The sequence below is a fragment of the Stegodyphus dumicola genome, chromosome 10 (assembly GCF_044657685.1).
Source record: "Stegodyphus dumicola isolate Sdum_Otavi_A_Nest chromosome 10, ASM4465768v1".
Lineage (NCBI taxonomy): Eukaryota > Metazoa > Arthropoda > Arachnida > Araneae > Eresidae > Stegodyphus > Stegodyphus dumicola.
This window is the reverse complement of record NC_140777.1, coordinates 67354939-67376360: the sequence shown is the minus strand read 5'-3', so window position 1 is coordinate 67376360 and position 21422 is coordinate 67354939. Positions and strand designations below refer to the sequence as shown.

The following is a 21422-nucleotide window of genomic DNA, read 5'->3' as shown; positions in this document are numbered from 1 at the left end:
GGAGCCGTTTTTGGACAGGCTGGTTACTGGAGATGAAAAGTGGATTCTTTACGAGAATATTAAAAGAAAAAAATCTTACTGCAAACCAGGAACATCATCAGCAACAGTTCCAAAACCAAGTATCCATCAACGAAAAGTACTGCTTTGTTTGTGGTGGGACAGGAAAGGTCCAGTGTATTACGAGTTGCTGAAACAGGGAAAAAACATCAACGCGGATCTGTACTGCAATCAGCTGGATAAATTGAATGCAGCTATCAAAGAAAAAAGGCCAGCATTAGCGTCCAGAAAAGGAATGGTGTTCCATCACGATAATGCTCGCCCGCATACTGCAGTGGTGACACTACAAAAACTGAATGCGTTAGGATGGGAAATCCTTAGTCACCCCCCTTGTGTGATTCTCGATAAGCCACCTTATGTTTTTATAAACAAGATTTAAGATATGAATTAACTGTTATTGCTGTATTTTTTCTTTGCATTTTGAAAGAAATGATTAAAATTTTTTACCTGCCTGCTACAGAACAGCAAGAAGTGGATTATTTTTGAAGCAATGGTATCTTATCATAAAAAAAGTGTATTAATAGACACAATATTGTGAGCTGAATATAGCTGACAAAACTGTGATAGATTGCAGCAGTTACCTCTGGGAAATTTATACTCAAAGTATTCTAAACATTGCTTGTTGAAATCATATATGTGAGAACCATAATGTAAACATATATTAAATTATATTAGTTTCATTTATTAATAATAAATATAAAGATCTTAAGAGATGTCAAATAATAACATTCTGAAAAAAAGTCTTAGTTTCTATCCATTACTAATATTTTATGAGAGATTAGTTTTGGAAAGAAATAACTTTTTTAAGTTAATAATATAGTTATTCTCATTTAATAGTCTGAAATGAAATGCTCAGACATTGCACCTCTGATTATTACCTGTTCAGATCTCTGCAAAATTATCTAACAGGAAAAAAATTCAAGTCTTTTGAAAGTGTTTCTAAGGCAGTTGCTGACTATTTTAACTCCATGGATGAGAACTTCTACAAAACAGGAATTTACAGGTTACCTGGAAGATGGCAACAGGTTGTAACAAATAATGGAGCATATATAATTGATTAATATTAAACACATATTTTTATAAATGAATTCAAATATTTTCTTTAAATTACGACAGAACTTTCCCTCCAACCCAATAGATCCTTTTGCAGCTCCACAATTGGAAACTCTTTTTGACATAATCGAAAGTTCAAGCTTACATTCTATAAAATTGTTCTAACAGTCTGCAAAAAATAATAAGCCGGATCCAATTAGAAGATTAAGGAACAACGCAATCTGCAACATTAACTGAAATAGATAATTAGATAATTTTAGCCTAGCTTATACCGTCCGTTATACATTAAATGCGCATGCGTAAACGTATGCGCCATGCGCAGAAAGTTTGTAGCTTTGAGGTCCGGATTATGGACATTCGGATTAAAGACTTTATACTGTATAGCTAAAAGTCTCATCCTAAAAATTACATATGGCAATTGTCTATCACTATGAAATGTATTAATTTATTACTTGTTATCCTACCTATGGACCTCCCACTGTAGTCTTAGCAACAAAAGAGGGATTTAAAGCACTGTGCTTCTCATCATCGTTTCTTTGCAGGTCTGGGCTCAGTATCAATGAAAATGAAAATGGAATATAATGAAATGTACTATTGAGCTTTAAAATAATTCAATCTGCTTTTACATATTTGTGTAAAAAAGGGTTCTTATCATAAGTCTATTAGAGTACTGAGTCGACTTGATTGTATGTGCCAATATCAGACTTAAGCTTACGAGGATACAAAGAAACACTGAACAGCTGTACAAGAATCAGCTGCTCATCCATCTTTTAAGTGTGAATACTAATATTTATTTAAATTCTAGCTAGTATGATAAAGATTATTCAAATTTTAATAGCTTTGAATTTTAAAAAGGAATAAATTTTTGTTATTAACTTCATTACGTTGATATCTATGTAAAATTAAATTAATTTTAATTAACTTGAAAGTATACTGGTAATTGGTTGGTATGACAAAGTATTCGAGTGCTATCTGCCTGAGCGGGGGGATGCCTCCATTTCTAAGGGAAACTGGCTCGCATACTTATTACACGTGGGAAAGTCATGACCCCCCCCTCCCTCCAGAGCAGCATGAAATTGATAAACAGATTTCGGAATGGTTAGAAAAACAAATCACCTCTCTGTCACTTTCTTCATGCCTTTATACATGTTTTGCAGCAATTCCACTTTTTGTTTAATGGACTTCGAAACATACTTTCGTTTTGTATGATCCTTTGGGAGCTCCAGAATCGGAAATTCTATTTGACATAATCGAAAGTTCAAGTTTACTTTTATAAAATTGTTCTTACCGTCTGCAAAAAATAATAAGCCAGATCCAATTTGAAGATTAAGGAACAACGCAATCTGCAACATTAACTGAATAAGATAATTTTAGCTTAGCTTATACTGTCCGTTATACATTAAATGCGCATGCGTAAATGTATTTTGTGCATGCGCAGGTGCATATTCACAGCCGTAAAGGTCTTACGCGCATCGCAGAAAGTGTGTAGCTTTGAGGTCCAGATTATAGATCATTCCGGATTATGGGTGTCCGAATTAACGACTTTTGACTGTATATGATTTATCAGGCCAGGGAAGGGGACTGGTTGCTTTAAATTTTATTAACTAGGACTTGGAATTTTGAAGATATCTTAAAACCTTAATTCTTCATAAGCACTTTTCTTTGTAAAAAGGTAGACTTAAGATTACTTGTCATATGCGTTGTTCTGATTTTTTTTATTTATTTATTTATTTATTTTTTAATGTATGTTGACTCTCATATTGTGCATTTGTATTCAACACGATGTAAAAACAATGTACAATGTACTGATTATAATGTATAATCAGAAGGTGGGAGGATGTTATTGTTTGCTTTTTAAATACTTATTTATTTTAATATAAGCTTGTTAGCTTTACATAAATACAAACAATATATTATTAATACAATTTGCGAGTGACAACAATATTTAACTTCAGTTTATTATTGTTCTAAAAAGAATATTCTTTAAATATATATTAGATATATACAGTGGATGGACAAAAATATGGAAACACCTTGTGAAATGCATGTTTGAAAAGAAAGATTGATTTTAATGAAATATGTAGGTAGCGCTGGCGTATTTGACTACTGACGCCATCTATACAACTTCGTAAATGTGCTAAACAGTTCAGTTGTTGTCGGAGTACTCTTATGTGAGGTTGTCATTGCATTATGTCAGAGTTAACAGACTTCGAACGTGGGCAAATTGTTGGAGCACATATGGTAGGTGCTTTCGTAAGAAAGGTAGCCAAGGTGTTTAGTGTTTCAAGAGGTACTGTATCGAAGATTTATTCCGCATATTTGAAAAGCGAAAAACATCATCTGCTAAATCACAGCGCGGACGAAAGTGTGTCCTGAGTGATCGTGACAGACGATTATTAAGAGCAATTGTGACGAAAAATAAGAAGACCACAGCTGCAAAAGTTTCAGCAGTTAAAAAAGTTGAAATGAATGTTGTGTTACCGAACCCTGTGAGTACCAAAACAATTAGAAGGGATCTTCATAAACAGGGAATTGCTGGCTGTGCTGCAATTGAGAAGCCACTCATCAGTGATGCTAATGCCCGTAACAGGAAAAGGTGGTGTTTAAGTCATAAAGCCTGGACTATAGAGCAGTGGAAGCGAGTAATATGGTCTGACGAGTCTTCTTTAACATTGTTTCACACTTCTGGCCGAGTTTACATCTAGAGAACGCCATCTCAAGCCTATAATACAGACTGCTTTTTGCCAAGAGTGAAACATGGCGAGGGTTCTGTTATGGTTTGGGCAGCCATATCATGGTTCTCTGCTAGCCCCATGATAACTGTGTCAGGGCACATGACTGCCAAGACTTATGTGAACATTTTGGCCGATCAACTTCATCCCATGGTACAAACTTTGTGATGGTGTCTTCCAAGACGACAAAGCCCCTGTTCACAAAGCTCACATTGTTCAGGACTGGTTTTCTGAGCACGAGGATGAGTTGTCCCATCTCCCCTGGCCACCACAGTCACCAGACCTGAATATTATCGAATCTTTGTGGTCTACATTGGAGCGGAAAGTGCGTTCTCGTTATCCACCACCAACATCATTATCTGAACTTGCCACCGTTTTGCAGGAAGAATGGTATAATATTCCCTTGGCAAACATACAGGAACTGTATTTATTCATTCCGAGAAGACTACAAGCTGTTTTGGATGCCAACGGGTTTCCTACACCATATTAAGCAAAGAAACATGTTTTTTTAAAGGTGTTTCCATATTTTTGTCCAACCCCTGTATTTTCTTGACTCAACTGGAAGAATACATGCTGTAAATAAAAGTCTTTATTTGAGAACCTTTGTTGTCTAATGTTTTGTTATTAAAGAAATTCTTTATAGACAGATAGTCCTCAATTTCTATGCCTTAACCAATTAATCAACCAATCAAACTGTGGTCTGCTGAGAACAAATAGTCCCTGAAACCTCCCTTTATAGTCCTGACAAATTTGCAAATAAGCCTTTGTGGTCTAGGATTCAAAGGTAGCGAAGTTTACTAGCGAATTTTCTGATTGCATCTTATATTTGGAGTTATATGACAGAACGTTCAAATTATTAGTCAAATGTCAGAAGTAGAATTTTTTTAATACTCCAGAGAAGAGGAAGGAAAGGATAAAAGTATAGTATCTCAAAATGTAGGGTTGGGAATTATGGTTTCAAAGAAATGGGTATTAGAAAAAATAATTGTTTTTAAAATTTTCATTATTCCTTTTAAAATTCATGGATATTGCATACCATTCACTTTATGTTTTGCCTCCACGGGAACTAAGAAAATGTATGTTTTCTTTTAGTATAAGGAATCAATCGATAAACTTATCAATGAGAGAGATCAGATGTCTGAACAGTATCAACAGTATATACAACAACTCAGTCAGCAAGTGACATCTTTACGTGATGAAGTAAGATTGCATATTTTTACTTTAACTTCACTTTTGTATTTCAGTTCTTATATTATAGAAATAAATAGCCATGGAAAATGTATGCTACTTTTTAAGTTCTTTTATTTTGTTTAATGGAATGATATTTCATGATTTGTATCGTTTTGCTAAGAAGCATTGAGGTAGGTCATATTTCATGTTACTTTTACTTGCATATTACTTAGACTAACTTCTGTTTTTATTTTTTCTATAGATTAAGCAGCTATCTAATGAAAAGAATGCATTATCAAAAGAAAAGAATATCTTACAGGAAAAATTAGAAACTCAACAGCATTCTAAAGGTTTGTTGTTTACACTTCCCCCAAGAGCTTTTATCTCTTAGGTCGATTCTTGTAATCTAATATTTTTATTTTTATTTATTAGTGAAGCTTCTCTTGAAATTGATTATTAATATCAATTTGTGTGTTAATATTTATTTATAGAATGGTATTTTAGGAAAATTGCACATTTTTTAATTGACAGAAAATTTAATATAGTAAAGCACATGAGACAGTTTTCCTTCGTTTAAAAAATAATTTCATAGTAAGCTGGGTATTATTATTAAATATATATGTGTGTGTGCATAATAATTTAAAATGTGAGAGAAGAATAAATAATTTTAATCATGACTGATGGTTGTAGATGTTGTTGGTACATAGAATACATATTGTGTTGAAAAAGGATGAAACTTGCCGAAAAATGTGGCCTTAGATTCAGCATATTACAGTCAAAAGTCTTTAATCCGGACTCGTCGGGACTTCGGCGATTCCGGATTATCGATTTTTCCGGATTATAGATCATCAGTTTAAATCTGGTAAGATGGCATGCGGAAATTATAAAATTAAAAATATGAAACCGTAATTTATAAAATAATGAGCAATTATGATCTAAAGAGTATCCAAATTTACCAAAAAAGAAGCCTAATATTTATTTGTATACTTTATTAAACATTTCTTTTAACGCACGGATGCGTAAAGCATACCTTACTCATAGCCGAAATTAGAAAATTGCAACCAGAAAACTATGTGATTTGTATTCGTGATATTTATAATGACGAGGAATTTGATTTAAATCATATCAAAGATGGAGTACATCGAAATTAAATACTACATTTAGTAAAGAATAATAAGCCGACTAAAATAAAAACATCTGCCCTGAAGATAAGGATAGTGTTGACAGATCAACTTCCAGTTCATTGCGCGCTGCAACGTGCCGCCCCCCCCCCCCCGCTGCGCAGAGCAGGGTGAAATTGATAAACAGATTTCGGAAGGGTTAGATAAACAAAGGATATGCTTTTATCCATTTTTTGTAGCAATTCGTTTTTTGTTTGATGGACATCGAAACATACTTTCGTTTCCTAGATCCTTTGGGAGCTCCAGCATCGGAAATTCTATTTGACATAATCGAAAGTTCAAGCTTACTTTTAGAAAATTGCTCTTACAGTCTGCAAAAAATAATAAGCCGGATCCAATTTGAAGATTAAGGAACAACGCAATTATCAACATTAACTGAAATAGATAATTAGATAATTTTAGCTTTTACCGTCCGTTATACATTAAACGCACACGCAAAAACGTATTCTGCACTTGCGCAGATGCATATGCGCAGTCGTAAATGTCTTGCGCGCACGAGTAAAACGCCTATGCGCATGCGTCAATGCGGCGCATGCGCAGAAAGATTTTAGCTTTGAGGTCCGGATTATAGATCATTCCGGATTACGGGTGTCCGAATTAACGACTTTTGACTGTATATTTCTGTACAAATTATTGAGATGTATATTTTGATTCATACATCACTGCAGGTACCATCTACACTCAATCTTCAAAACTTTTTTGAAATTTATTAGACCTTAAGACATACAATGATTGATAGAGAGTAGTGAGCCAAAAAAAGTGCGACACTTTCCAAAGAAAGCCTGGGAGAGTTTCTAAGGGTTTTGGTTCCCTCCAAAAAAGTTTTGATTTCAACTGAAATTTTATTTCCTGATTGGTTAAAACATACATGTATTGCAGTGTTATGTAAGACTGTATGGTAGGAATTAATTTGGAATGATGCAGTATAGATTAATATATTATAAGCAGTTATTATTTTTAGGACAGGAATGGGAAACACCCAAATTAACATGAAGAATAAAATGGGTTATTGCCAATTAAAATCTGTTTATCTTACATGTATATATTTAAATAATTAAAAAATAAATGAAAATAATGTGCTGTGGTATAATGTAAGAATGCTTGATTCTTCTTTTAGATGCTTTGAATGCAGATCCTTCGGAACTTAGGAAAAAATTAGAAGCTGAGGTAATGTATAGTTTTATTATGAATGTGTATATATTTTTTAATGAAGAATTGAGTTACTGGCATTAATTGTGTAGAACAAACTTAATGATTGCTCCGTGGTGTTATTGTAATGAACTTCTGTAATTCCTTTTAATGTATGAATTTCTGGAATAGAAATATAATCATTGAGCTTACTGGAAATGATTTTCTGTTCTTTAATTTTTAATCTTGAAATGCTGCAGAAAAGCTTTTTTTAACTGGTTACTGCTAACTAACTTGTTTTTTAACTGATTACTGCTAACTAACTAGTTTTTAACTGATTACTGCATTCTGTTGTTTTATGGGTAAAAGATATTTTTAAATAGAATTTATGACTTAAGGGAGGATTTCCTATCTGTTGCATTATTTAAAATGATTAAAACACTATCACATTTTAAACAGTAGCAAGTAATGTTATTTAAAATGGAATGTTTCGTTTGAAGAAATTTTTATAGAGCTTATAATCTGCAACATGTGTAGTATATGAGTGTATCTCTGTATATGTGGGACAAAGAATGCAAATGTACAAAATTCATAATATTGTCTTTTATATAACACCCATTCTTAATTTTTAAACATAATTCAGAAATTTCTGCATGACAAATTTAATACTGAATGTTCTTACATGTATTTGCAAACAACTCTTTTCATAAAAATGCATTGTGCTTATATTTTGATTGATGAAGCAAATTTAGTATTTTTATTGATATTACTTCACATTTTCTGCACCCATATAAAGCTAATCTTTTGTCTTTAAATATTAATTTTGAATTCGTGTAGTTAACATATGCCAAGAATTCTTTTAACACAACGTTTTTGACATAGACATCCTTTTGTACATCATAGCTCGTTTTTTCCCTTGACAAGGAGCAAATAGTTTTACGTGATAGGAAATTAAGGATACATTCTTAAATGCAGTACTTTCTCTTAGGATAAAAATGTGGTAACAGGGAAATAAAGAACAAAGAAATTTTCTTCTAATATTAGAATTTTTGTAAACTGTGCATTTATTTTTACCTGTTTAAGATTTACTGAAAGTAATTTTGTGTGGGTAATTTCAAAACTAAGAAGAATTTTGTATTATAAAAAAAAATCTGTAATTCTGTCAACAAAATTACTTTAGAGTTTTCAAACCTTTTTGTGTAAAATTTTTCTGCATTTTTCACAAAACAAAATTTCATCAGAATCTTTTCCTATTTTATTTGGCTACCAGTTTTTTCTTTTGTACCAAAATTCATTTCTTTGTACATAATTATATAAACAAAATTTAATAGTCTTGTGTTTAGTAAAGTGGGATTAAATAGTTTTTAAGGTATAAGTGTGTTGTAGTCAGTTATTTCTGTTCAAGTATTTCATATTTAATGTAAAAATTGAAAATGAAAAAATTATAAAAGAAAATTAGAATGATATAAACAATAGATCTTCAAAATTCATTAATCCTTCACAGCCTTTAGTCTAAAGGGAACTCAGCTGTGATCGAGTGGGTAAGACCACTGATTGCTGATATTTCAATCTGGTTTGGTTTTCACCCCAGGCAAATGCTAGCTGCATGGTTGATCTTTGCAGTTTTCGCTATGTATAACATAAATATTGGCCAGTTTTCCTCAGAAAGTCACCTACAAAAGCGTTCCTTCTCTTAGGCAATTAAGTTAATAGTATTTATTAACTGTTAATAAGGACTGGATTGGAATTAAAATCATTAACTGAATGAGATAAATCTTTGTGAAAAACTTGAAGAAAATCCAATTCACCAATGGAGGAAGCTTTGCTTGGATGATTTTTGTAAACTTAAGTCAAAATTGTGGTTAAATTTCCAGGTATTATCTATTGAAAACTTGTAAATTTCTCCTTTTTGCACATAAGATTCATGTTCCTTGATACAAAACTTTAATGCTGTTTTACTTTAACTGATAATTTATCTGTTAAAAATTCGATTAATCTAGCCATCCAGTTTACTTTTCAAAATGAATCTGTCAATAACCTTCCTTTCCTTTATATTCATATAATCCGCAATTAATCTTATTTGAGCACTATTGTTTACAATAAACCTTTTTCTGTTTGCTTGACTTCCCCTGCTCTCATGTCGCCCGGCTAAGCAAAAAATAACATTCTTTAGCTATTCTATGTTTTGCACTCTCAAAAGTTCGCTCTTCAGAATCTTTGTTTGCTGATGAACTCATTTATTTTAGATCAGTTAGCATTGGCCTGGGATCTTCTGCTGCAGTCACTGATAAAACCTTTAAAAAAATCCATTTTGGTCTTAAAGAAGACATTCCAATTCATCCTTCTGTCAGTTACAAAATTGTCTGGATTATCTAGAAATTCAGTTTTCAAGTCATTTTCTTGCATATCAATAAAATCCATGGTTAGACTCTTTAGATTCCATATCTGACTTTATTCATGGGAAATTTATAGCATGTCTTTTCAGTGTGATCTGAGATATACTGGCCAAACTTAAAAGAGTTATTAAAGTTTCATATCAAGAAACATGAATGTTTTGTGCTAAAAGGCAAAATTTGTAAGTCTTTGATAACTAAACTAGCTAAAAATTTAATCGCAGTTTTCACTTTGGGTCTGTAAAAATTATCCAGAAAGCTTCTTCCATTCATGAATTGGATTTTCTTGAAGCTTTTCACATTCACAAAGATTTATCGTATGTAGTTAATGATTTTAATTCTAGTTGAGTCCTTTCTAGTGCCTTTAAAATTCTGTTAATTTTTCAATTTTCGTTATTATTTTTGCCGACATATGGTACTTTCTCATTTGTTTTATTCCTTTTGGGTGTAAGTACTGCTATGGATTTCCCTTCATTACAGGTTTCTTCTACTAATGAAGAGGTGCCTGTTTGCCTTCAAAATTGATAGCATCTTGACAAATATCTGTGCCAAACACAGGGTTGTTACATTGCCTATTTTTGTAACCTAACCTAACCTTGGTCTGGAAGTGTGTGGATTATCGGAATTCTACTGATTACTTGTAATTACATTGTAGTCATAAAATTTCATTTCAGTTATTTGTGCAGTATGATAATCAATGTGATTATTTATTCAGTGACTTTTCAGATATCCTCAAAAGTTCAACCCATTTCTCGATATTTTCAATTGGGTGTAAGTACTGCTATGGATTTCCCTTCATTACAGGTTTCTTCTACTAATGAAGAGGTGCCTGTTTGCCTTCAAAATCGGTAGCATCTTGACAAATATCTGTGCCAAACACAGGGTTGTTACATTGCCTATTTTTGTAACCTAACCTAACCTTGGTCTGGAAGTGTGTGGATTATCGGAATTCTACTGATTACTTGTAATTACATTGTAGTCATAAAATTTCATTTCAGTTATTTGTGCAGTATGATAATCAATGTGATTATTTATTCAGTGACTTTTCAGATATCCTCAAAAGTTCAACCCATTTCTCGATATTTTCAATTGGGAGTTCAGTTCTGTATTTCTCTTAAAATCCTGTATGTAAGTGTTAGAAATATGTGCTCAATTACGTCTTTTGAAAATAAAAGATCTTTGAAGTACAATAGTACTTAGTGATCATATTCATCCACTGTTACTTTGACAACATTAACTGAATGATAACACTAAGGGATGAGAAAAATATACTTTCAGATAGCATTGGAATGTGATTAGAAACATATAAATAAATACTTTTATGACCTTTAAATTAGATAAAGCTTATTTATGAACTGCTCCTAATGTTTCTGGAAACCGTAATGCTGTACCTCTAATTTAAAAACTACTGTATTTACTCGCTTAATAGTCGCACTTTTTTTTTGCCAATTTTTCATTGTGAAAGTCTAGGTCAATTATTATGCTGGGAAATGTACTACAGAGTATTCTACACTTTTGAGGATTTTTTTCTGCTTCAAAACGAGGGTGCGACTATTACAGGAGTAAACGTGATAGGAGAGCATCCCTCATTAGAAGAGAACTTACCAGTGCAAAGTTTAAATTAGGCGAAAAAACAATTTTAGTTTGGTGCACGTTTTTTACAAGGGGTTAAAAAACTAAGTTTTTGGGGAAGGGCTTAATTTGAAATGTTTGACAAAAATAACCTCTTTGGTGAATTTATCCCTTATTTGCAACACTTAGCAATTCTTAGAATTAATTTTGAGCATATTTGCCGACTTTAGTTTAAAATATTTATTTTATAATATTTTTGTCATGTTAACTGAATTGTTGATCCCAATAGAAAATGTATTTTCCATGTTTTCATATAATGGACAGGACTTCAGTTTGATAACCTTAATCATAATTACATTGAGTGTTACATTAGTTCTCAACTATGTACTCAGTTTTATGTGAAAATTATTTAAAGTTATTATTGTTTAGCTGAAAATTGCTATTAGTCTGTAATATGTGTAAAATTTCAGTTGTGGGATGTACTTGTTTCTCATAGTATTTTGCTTTCTATGAATATTTAAACAAATTTTCTCTTGTTCCTGTAATTAAATTCTAATTTTTTCTTTCTGGTAATTTTATAGCTATGTAATAACTCTAAAACAGCTACATTGTTGCAAGAGCAAGAAAAGAAAATATTAGAGCTTGAAAAGGTAATATCTCGGTTAAAAGAAGATGAAGTTGATAAAAGTCGTTTAGTAGAAACAATGCAGAGTGATAAAGTGGCTGCCAGCCGTGCAGTTGCTCAGAATCGAGAACTTAAAAAGCAGCTTGAAGAATTGCAGAGTGGCTTTGTTAGCATGGTAAATAGTTTTATCTTTTGGCATGAATTCCATTTATTTTGGCATTGCATCACGCAATGAAGTAAAAAAGAATTTATGTTTTTATTAAACTGTGTTGAAGTTGTATTTACTGAAGCTCAAATTATTATTTAGAGCAATGATAAATTGGAACTTGCTGAGAAGTTACATTCTGAGCAGCATATCACAAAAGAACTGGGAGAAAGGTTGAGTCAACAAGAAGAAGAACTCCATGAATTAAAAGAGCAGGTGAGAATAATTTAAATATTTTTAAATTGTTTGTTTCATTTCGTAATTTCTTTGCTTTTCTGCCAGCCAACAGTTTTAATGATTAATATGTCATAGTTTTACTTGAATTTCTCTACGTAGATAGTCCCTACATTTCAATATGATTCACTAAATATTTCACCTGAAGTACATGTGCTAGGTCACATAGGTTTGGGTGCATCAGCAGTGAACTATAAAAAAATTCTTTTGGTGCTTATGTATTATCCCGTCAAGTTTGAAGTTGTTGCCAAGCGACACAGTTTAGCACCAGTTGTGGATAAGCGTGATATAAAACAAACTTATTACATCAGCACTTTCATTTGATGTAACCCCAAATAATTTTCGATAAGCCACCTTTTGTTATTTTATGAACAAGGATATAAATTAACTGCTGTTATTCTATTTTGCTTTTGCATTTTGAAAATCAATCAGGATTACATCAAACAAAAGTGTAGATGTTATGAATGAGTGAGTTATCCATAACTGATGCTAAATCACACTGCTTGGTAACAGTTTGATTGTCAATGAAGTAATACATTAAGTATTGGGATTTATGTAATGAAAAAACTTTATAGGGCCTACTAAAACCAGTAAGCTTTATTGTGTTAGTGTTGCACATTCTCATAAGTTAAATAATGCTAAAATATTAATATATATAAAAAAAACATGGAATAAACTGTAAGCAGAAAAGCGAATAAGTAAGTATATTATCACCCAAGGCTAAAAAGTATGATTAAACTTACTAGTAATTTGAAATCCGATGATTAGGCACCAGAAAATTTGTCTTGCTTGATTATAATGGGCTCTTAACTTTTTTCTTAACTGGTTGTTAAACCAGGTTTTACTTTTCACTTTCTTTCTTGAGGGTCTTTGCAATAATCTTCCAATATCCTTAAGCATCTGAAAAAACTTGAAGGGCCAATATGAAAGAGCTTTTAGGATATAAGCATGTACAGTCAAAAGTCGTTAATCCAGACTCGTCGGGACTTCGGCGATTCCGGATTATCGATTTTTCCGGATTATAGATCATCAGTTTAAATATCGTAAAATGGCATGCAGAAATTATAACATTAAAAATATAAAACCATAATTTACGAAATAAAGAACAATTATGATCTAAAGGGTATCAAAATTTACAAAAAAAAGCTTAATATTTATTTGTTTACTTTATTAAACATTTCTTTCAATGTAAGTTGTTTAAGTTGATTCGTTTTTTATGTGATAATACATTCTCTTTAATTCTATAAACAGACATAATTTCTTGTTCAGTTACAAAGTTCCGCTGTTCACGTCCTATAATTGCTGTGTCGAGAATATCGACTAATTTGTCAATCGAAATTTTTTCATTTTCAATAACCTCTGTCACTTTCTTCGCTATCGGAAGCGAATTATAATGACGAGGCATTTGATTTAAATCATATCAAAGATGGAGTACATCGAGATGAAATACTACATTGAGTAAGCAATTATAAGCCAAATAAAATAAAAACATCTGCCCTTAAGATAAGGATAGTGAATTCATTGCACACCACCGCTGCGTTAAAGATAAACAAAGTTTAGATAAACAAACGTTAAAGTTTAGATAAACAAACGTTAAAGTTTAGATAAACAAGCGTTAAAGTTTAGATAAACAAAATATATGCCTTTATCCATTTTTTGCAGCAATTCCACTTTTTGTGTAATGGGCTCCGAAAGATACTTTCGCTTTGTATATCCTTTACATATTAGTAAATATATATCGAAAATTCTATTTGACATAATCGAAAGTTCAAGCTTACTTTTATAAAATTGCTCTAACAGTCTGCAAAAAATAATAATCTGGATCCAATTCGAAGATTAAGGAACAACGCAATCTGCAACATTAACTGAAATAGATAATTAGATAATTTTAGCTTAGCTTATCCTGTCCATTATACATTAAAGGCGCATTCATAAACGTATTTTGCGCACGCATGCGCAGAAAGGTTGTAGCTTTGAGGTCCGGATTATAGATCATTCCGGATTATGGGTGTCCGAATTAACGACTTTTGACTGTATTAAGAAATAATAGCAGAAAAAAAGAGCAACTTTATCACTCTTTGTTTACCTGGATGCTTTTGTAGGTGGCATTCTGCTATTTACATTCTAAGCTTGCACAATCACAATACTTATATTGCATCATGAACAAAAAGTATGGCGAAATTAGTGAATGAAGTAAGACTTTTTTTTTCTTTTTTTTTCCAGAAACAATGACTTTGACTGAATTGTTTTTCAAAGAATCCAAAAGGTTGAAAGAAAACAATAAAATCATTTCTAGTTTGGTTATTTTACGTTGCTCATCAAAATTAAATGATATTAGAAGAAATATAACTAATTATTATTTATTGAAAAATGATAAAAAATAGTACAGAAACATTATTTAATGTAAATTACTATGTTCAAATCCTGAAGGGTTTGTGGGGAGGTATATGGTGCACTGCTGCTCAGCAGCCTAAGTTTAATATCAGATTCCAGTCTGGTAAAGTAAGCTCAATCATACTACTCATTCTAATGATATCTTCCGTTTCCCAATGTTCTGACACCAGACATGCTCAATCTGAAAGAACATCATCCCTGAGCCAAAAATTCAGGACCAGCAGTATTCCTGAACAGTCTTACATGGGGCTTCAAGACCTCATCCTTGTTCTGTGGCTAGTTACAAAGCCTCCATCAAAGATATGCAGCTTAGTTGGCCATTTTTGATGATTTGTTTCTAAACTTCCATAATCTGTTGTGAATTAAGGAAAGCAAATTATGTTCTTCACCCCCTTCAGATCGAAATTTATCTAAAATCATAACTCCAGTGATTATTTCTAGACTTGTAAAAGAGTGCAGAGAGCCATTCTTCTTGGATTCCTTGAGCATGACATTGGTACCATCTTAAGTGGATGCCTTTAGAAGATAAGTACAGGCCATTGATTTCTAGCATTAAGTGCAACCCCATGAAGCCTTCATGCAGAAGTATATTGTCTGATTTGAGTTCCTATGGCATTCTGAAGGTTTAAAGCCAAATAAAATCATTTCAGGGTTTAAGTTAACAATGACAGAAAACTTTTGGGTGCAGTTATTGCTGTTGACTTGGCTGTCTGCTAATTTATTCATTGCCTGAATAATAGTTGCAAATTCTTGAACTGAAACTTTGAAGGATATTCAGATCTTGAACAAATTATATTTTGTGTTTATCCTCCCTGGAAGTCTACCAACTAACTGCCACTTTTCATTTTCACTCAAATGATGCCTTTGAGTCATAATTAATGAATGCTGATCACTCTCATGCTGTATTAGTTATAATAACATTGCAGACCAGAATTCCAATATATATCCATTGTGCAAGTTATTAGCAGTCATAAATTTGCACATTTCATTGCTAACCCTTGTGCAGAAGCCAGCTTTGTGTTCTTTTGCAAGTAATTAATGTAAATAATTTCATCATTGGGCATTGGTTGAAACCTATAGTGATTGAGCATAATATTTTCAGACTATTATTTAATTCTCACATACGAGAGTAGTCTAAAGAAAGCAGAGGTAGCTGTTTAACCCCTTAGCTTACAATGACGCTTCAGAGGCATCGCAAGGTTATCGTACCAAACATGAATAAGACGCCTCAGAGACGTTGCAAGGTTATCGGCCCAAACATGAATAAGATGCCTCAGAAGCGTCGCAAGGTTATCAGCCCAAACACGAAAAAGATGCCTCAGAGTCGTCGTAACTCTACTGGGCAAAACATAAATAAAACATTTCAGAAACTATACTTCAGTGTAAACTTTGTGAAATTAACACTTTTCAAATAGTATTTTAAGGTGAATATTGAAGTATTAGAAAAGAATCATTAAATGTACTTATGTATGTTCCCGTTGTAATCTTAGTTCAACTTTTGCTCTTCATTTTACATTATCTATGGAAATAAAATATATCTAACATAAGTTGAGTCATATCTGTGTGTAATTTATACAGAGCTGCTTTTTTTTTTTTTTTTTTTTTTTTTTTTTTTTTTTTTTGACTTAATACACTGCTCTTCAAAAGTTAAGGAACGACATGTTTTTCAAAGCTCACCATTGCAAAAATGTCAGTAACGTTTAAATTCACAGTTCATATGCATGACAGTACCAAAGTTTAAGAAAATGTATGCAAAAAGAATAGCTACTGCTATTATTTTATAGAAATGAAGAGAAAAAATGCAAAAAGTGTAAGTTTTGTTCACAAGTATTGATCTTCAGTTGTTATTACAGTTTTGTGGACAATATCCAGGAGAGTCTATTAATGTCCGGAAGAAGTCGTTTGCCCATTTCATTCAGGTATCGGGTGATCGGATGGATGGAAATGGGGATGTCACAAGCTGATGCTGCTAGATGTCTCAGTGTCTCTCATAGTGCAGTCCACCGACTATGGAATCAGTTTGGATCCAAGGATTATATGTCTGTAAGACTATGTTCCAAGGAGACCTAGAGTAACCATTATTTAGCTCTTTTTGCCCGAAAGAAGAGTAACATTATTGTGCCTCAGCGCATGGCAGATCATTTAGTGGCAACAGAAACAAAAGTCAGCTACTGCAATGTGCAAATGCCTGCACAATACAGGTCTGTATGCAAGTTGTTTGTGTCCCCTTGACCCAAGGTCGCAGAGGTGCCTGTTTATGTTGGGCAAGAGTCTGTTGGACTAGTCAACAATGGGCATCTGTTCTCTTCACAGATGAGTCCAAGTTCGCACTGGAGAGTGATTCAGGTCGTCAGCTGATCTGGAGGGAACAATACACCAGATACAACCAATCCCACATTGTAGAAAGACACAGTTATGGAGATGGTGGAATAATGGTTTGGGTTGGGATTTCTCTCGGTGGTCACACTGACCTGCATGTGTTCCATTGGAGGAACTGGACTGGTGTGAGATGTCAAGGCAAGATAGTTGATCAATATTATCTGCCCATATGCTGCTGCTATTGGTCCTGGATTTCTTATGGCAATGTGTGACCACACCTAGCTCGGTTTGCTGAAGAGTATCTTAACCCCTTAACTGCCGTGGGCGTATATATACGCCTTGCTCAGCCGATGCGTTAACTGTCACAGGCGTATATATACGTCCTTCCAAACTGCTATCATTTGCTTTGCGCTGCTACACCTAAAATTATTCGCAAAGTTAACGCATCGGCTGCGCATCTGGGCGCATCTGTGCGCAGCTGGGGGGCAGTTAACGCATCGGCTGAGCAAGGCGTATATATACGCCCGCGGCAGTTAAGGGGTTAAGGTTCACGGTATGGAGCAGATGGAATTGTCAGCTCAGTCTTCAGACCTGAATCCGATAGAGCATCATTGGGACTACCTTGGAAGATAGGTTGCTGCTTTAAGTCCTCCTGTAAGGTTATTAGATGAGCTTAAACAATGATTACTCCGTGTCTGGTTTTTGCTTTCCATTTCACTGACTGACAACTTAATTGACAGCATGGAACGTCGCTGCCATCAATATATTGCAGCTAGGGGTGGACAAATTCCTTATTGGAACCCATTTTTGTAATGTTGCAACCCATTTTTCCTTTAAAAAACTGTGATATACTGTTTTTCCTATACTGAATTTCTCTGCCAAGAATGCAATTTTTTTGTTGTAATTCATGTTTGTGTTGAAACATTCTATGTCGCATTCAATTAAAAACTGTTTAGTGAACATGTCCTGTGAATTTCTTTTTATGTTACTTCATTCTCGAATTAGAGACAAAAAACATGCTGTTCCTTAACTCTTGAAGAGCAGTGTATTTTGTTATTTATTTAATGTCATGGTAATACAGTTTTTAATTTGCCCATCTTTACGATAATGCAAAAAATATGTCAAAAATTAAATATTAAATATTCATACATTATTATATAGAATTATTTCAATAGTTCTAAATAATTTTATTTTCAATGTATTTAATATCTTTTCTATTTTTAGCTTGCACAAAGGGAAGCAGAGCTACAAGATCTTCATAAATCAAATACAAAAGGAATATATCAACAGAATCAAATAGCTGACAGAATGCGGCATTATGAAGCTCAAGGGCAACTTGTAGAAATGTTACAGAAAGAATTGCACCAAGCGCAAGTATGTTGTCCATTTCAGAGACGTTAATGCGCTAATTTTTATAGGTACCTGTCCCCCCCAAGAAAGTATGTGATATGATATATTTAAAATTTTATAAGTTTTAAATGTTTATGCTTGTTGTGTAATTAAGATTAGATTGGGAAGATTTAAAAAATTCTAAACGTGTAAAATATACAAATTCTGTTTTTTTAGTTATGTTCTACTTAAATCTTTATTCCTTTATAAATAATAAATATATATCTCAGGTGTTGATTTAAGTAACTAAAAGAAATTTTTTTTATAGGAGCAGATCAATTCATTAGTTAGCCAAAATTCTGAATTGCGTATGGCAATAGCTACTCAAGCTGAAGTGACAGTGAGTGATGAAAACGCAAAGGAGGATAGAGATGCAACTAAGCGGAATGATTTAGTAAGTGGTTCTTGTATGTGAATGCTTCTTTTTTATTTATGTGTATGCTACTTTATAAAAAGGATGGTGGATACTGGGGTTGTACAAAATAACTGAAACACCAGGCCTACAAAAGTCAGTTTTGTGTCGCTGATTATGGAGCAAAATAATATAATATTTACTTTTTTTTATATAAATATCTTGTTTGCATTTTCAAAGCTCTGTTTGAATGCACATCTAGTTTTAGCTAGTTTTCAAAAATGATTTGAAGAGGAAGACAAAAGGAGTGATCTTGATATAGTTCCAGAAATGATGAGTGCATGTGCATTTAGTAAATGCTTCTATGGTCCATACTTGCATACCGTCTGATTTGGGTTGCGAGAGAGACTAATATTATTACCTTGGATTGACAGATTGGGGGCTTTGAGAGGTAATGCATCTAAAATCATGATGTTGTATAATGTTTGTGATGAAACGTCATTTAATTAGACATCATTGTGGAAGAAAAATGAAATTGAAATGCATGCTACTTGGAAATATCAATAGTGGTTTGAGAAATATAAAATTTAAGCTGAATATCTTCCTTAACCTTCTTAACCCTCTCGCTACGTATCCCACAATTTCCATGGCCAGCATAGACATAACAAAATTTACGTAACCCGCGATTTTCCCGTCTATTTAACTGTGCAACCTGCTCTTTTCCCATTCATGGGTTCATTTCAGCTTTTCTATGATGTTTAATTGTTTATTCAGATCTGGGTTAACTGATAGCATTAATTGTCCATATTTCTGCAAAATATACAAGCATGTTTTGCACCATTTTGTGCATTCTTTTGAAAGCTCAAAGTTAGCTGGCAGGAACCATTTCATAAGTGATATAACCCACATTCCTGACTATATGTTTGACACTGATAGCAGCTCAGACTCTAATTTCAAGAATATCGAAGATAGTTATAACGAAACTGATGATAATTTCTCAAATTCATCTGTGGATAGTGATGAATCTGAAGATTCATTTTCTATTCAAGACATTTGACAGAGGTGCAAAATTGATATGGAAAATATTCTGAAAGCTCCTGCATCATTTCTTTTCCTTGGCAGTCACTGTGGAATGCTTATATCCTTTATAAAAAGGATAACCCATTGCCTAGCAAATTATTGAGCTAAGCATTCAGATGGAAATTCCAGTGTTTACTGTGGCAGATGTATAGTTCAACACTCAATCCCGTGAAACTAACTGCTTAACATTTTTCTAGCCATATACCCCCAGTCCCATCAAGAACAAGAGACAGTGTCCTTTTTGTTGCTAAAAAAAATTAAACTGGCGAAAAAATTTGCAAAGATTACAAGGTCTTGAGGATTGTTTTGAAATTTATCATACTAAACTTCATTTCTAATTAATGTTTTGTGAGTATTTTGCATAGTTTCATTAGCATAAACATTTTACCTTTGTATTTCATAAAGTAAATCATAATTTAACCGAGATTAATTTTCAAAATTTTGCTTTTATATCATTATTTTTCAATTTTCTGGTAACCTTTTTTTTTATGATCTAATTTTATATTGAGAAAAAAAACTCTTTTGCAAAACATTTTTATATATTTTAACTCTAAAATATATGTAGATTTGAAATATATAATAAAAAATAAGCAATTTTTGAACATATTTTGATAAAAAAAAAGTATGCGAGAAGGTTTTTCATCAGTTTATCATCATTGAATCCTTGTGATCTGTGTTGGAAAATAATGTCAGATTTTGTTTTTGTCTTCTAGCATCTATTAAGAAATTGAAATAGTCTTTTTATGAAGGATACTGTAATATAACACCAGCCACCATTCAGAATTTGTATGCTTCCAAAAATTCTAAGAAGGATTCAACTTTTTTTTTTTTTTTTTTTTTTTATGCTATAAGTAGTCTTGTACTATGTTGGGTGCTTGGTACCTTTTAATTCCTTATTACCTTTTTAACCATTATTGTGTCGAAATTATCCCTTTAGGGAGAAAAAGGTCTAAATTTTAAAATTTATTCTGTAGGTTGCTTCGTTATCTGCTTCTGTTCGACAGCTAGAAATGGAAAGAAATCAAATGATGAAACAGTTGGAAGAGCAGAAGAACAACCGAACAAACTTAGAACAACAGCTAAAGAAAAGAGAGATTCAATTAAGTGAAGGTGAATTTGTAATTATCAACGTTTAAACCTTTTTATGTTCACATTAAGTTCTTATTCAAAAACTCCCCCCCCCTTTATTTATTTATTTATTTATTTTTTATGTCAGGTTCAGAAGCAAATGGAGATGTGGTATCCCAAGAAGAATATAACCTAATGAAAAGTGCAATGACTCAGTTAGAAGCAAGTATAATTTTTGTCTATCCATTAAACTGTATTTTAGTATTGCAATTTTTTCATTGAAACTTCATATTTTTAATATTTCTGTTTCTTATTTGGCATGTAATAGATAAATTGCATAAAATTTTCTGAAAGTTGCTCTGTTAGTATATTGTTAACTGCCCCTACATACGTACAGCACATTAATCATGAATATTCAAAACTCTCTTAATGTTCATGTTAGTCAAAAATATTTCACTAATAGAATAGTT

General features: G+C 32.6%; 1 protein-coding gene across 4 annotated transcripts in view; it reads left to right on the top strand.

The window, feature by feature from the left end:
• Positions 1-21422, top strand: part of LOC118185077 (golgin subfamily A member 2-like) — an 83014-nt gene that overhangs the window by 41420 nt on the left and 20172 nt on the right. For all 4 annotated transcript variants that reach the window (XM_035354867.2, XM_035354869.2, XM_035354868.2 and 1 more), the window contains 9 exons: positions 4935-5042; positions 5275-5362; positions 7311-7360; positions 11868-12086; positions 12219-12332; positions 18288-18437; positions 18721-18846; positions 20859-20994; positions 21101-21174. In XM_035354867.2, coding sequence (XP_035210758.1) covers positions 4935-5042; positions 5275-5362; positions 7311-7360; positions 11868-12086; positions 12219-12332; positions 18288-18437; positions 18721-18846; positions 20859-20994; positions 21101-21174 — 1065 coding nt within the window. The remainder of the gene's footprint in view (positions 1-4934; positions 5043-5274; positions 5363-7310; positions 7361-11867; positions 12087-12218; positions 12333-18287; positions 18438-18720; positions 18847-20858; positions 20995-21100; positions 21175-21422) is intronic.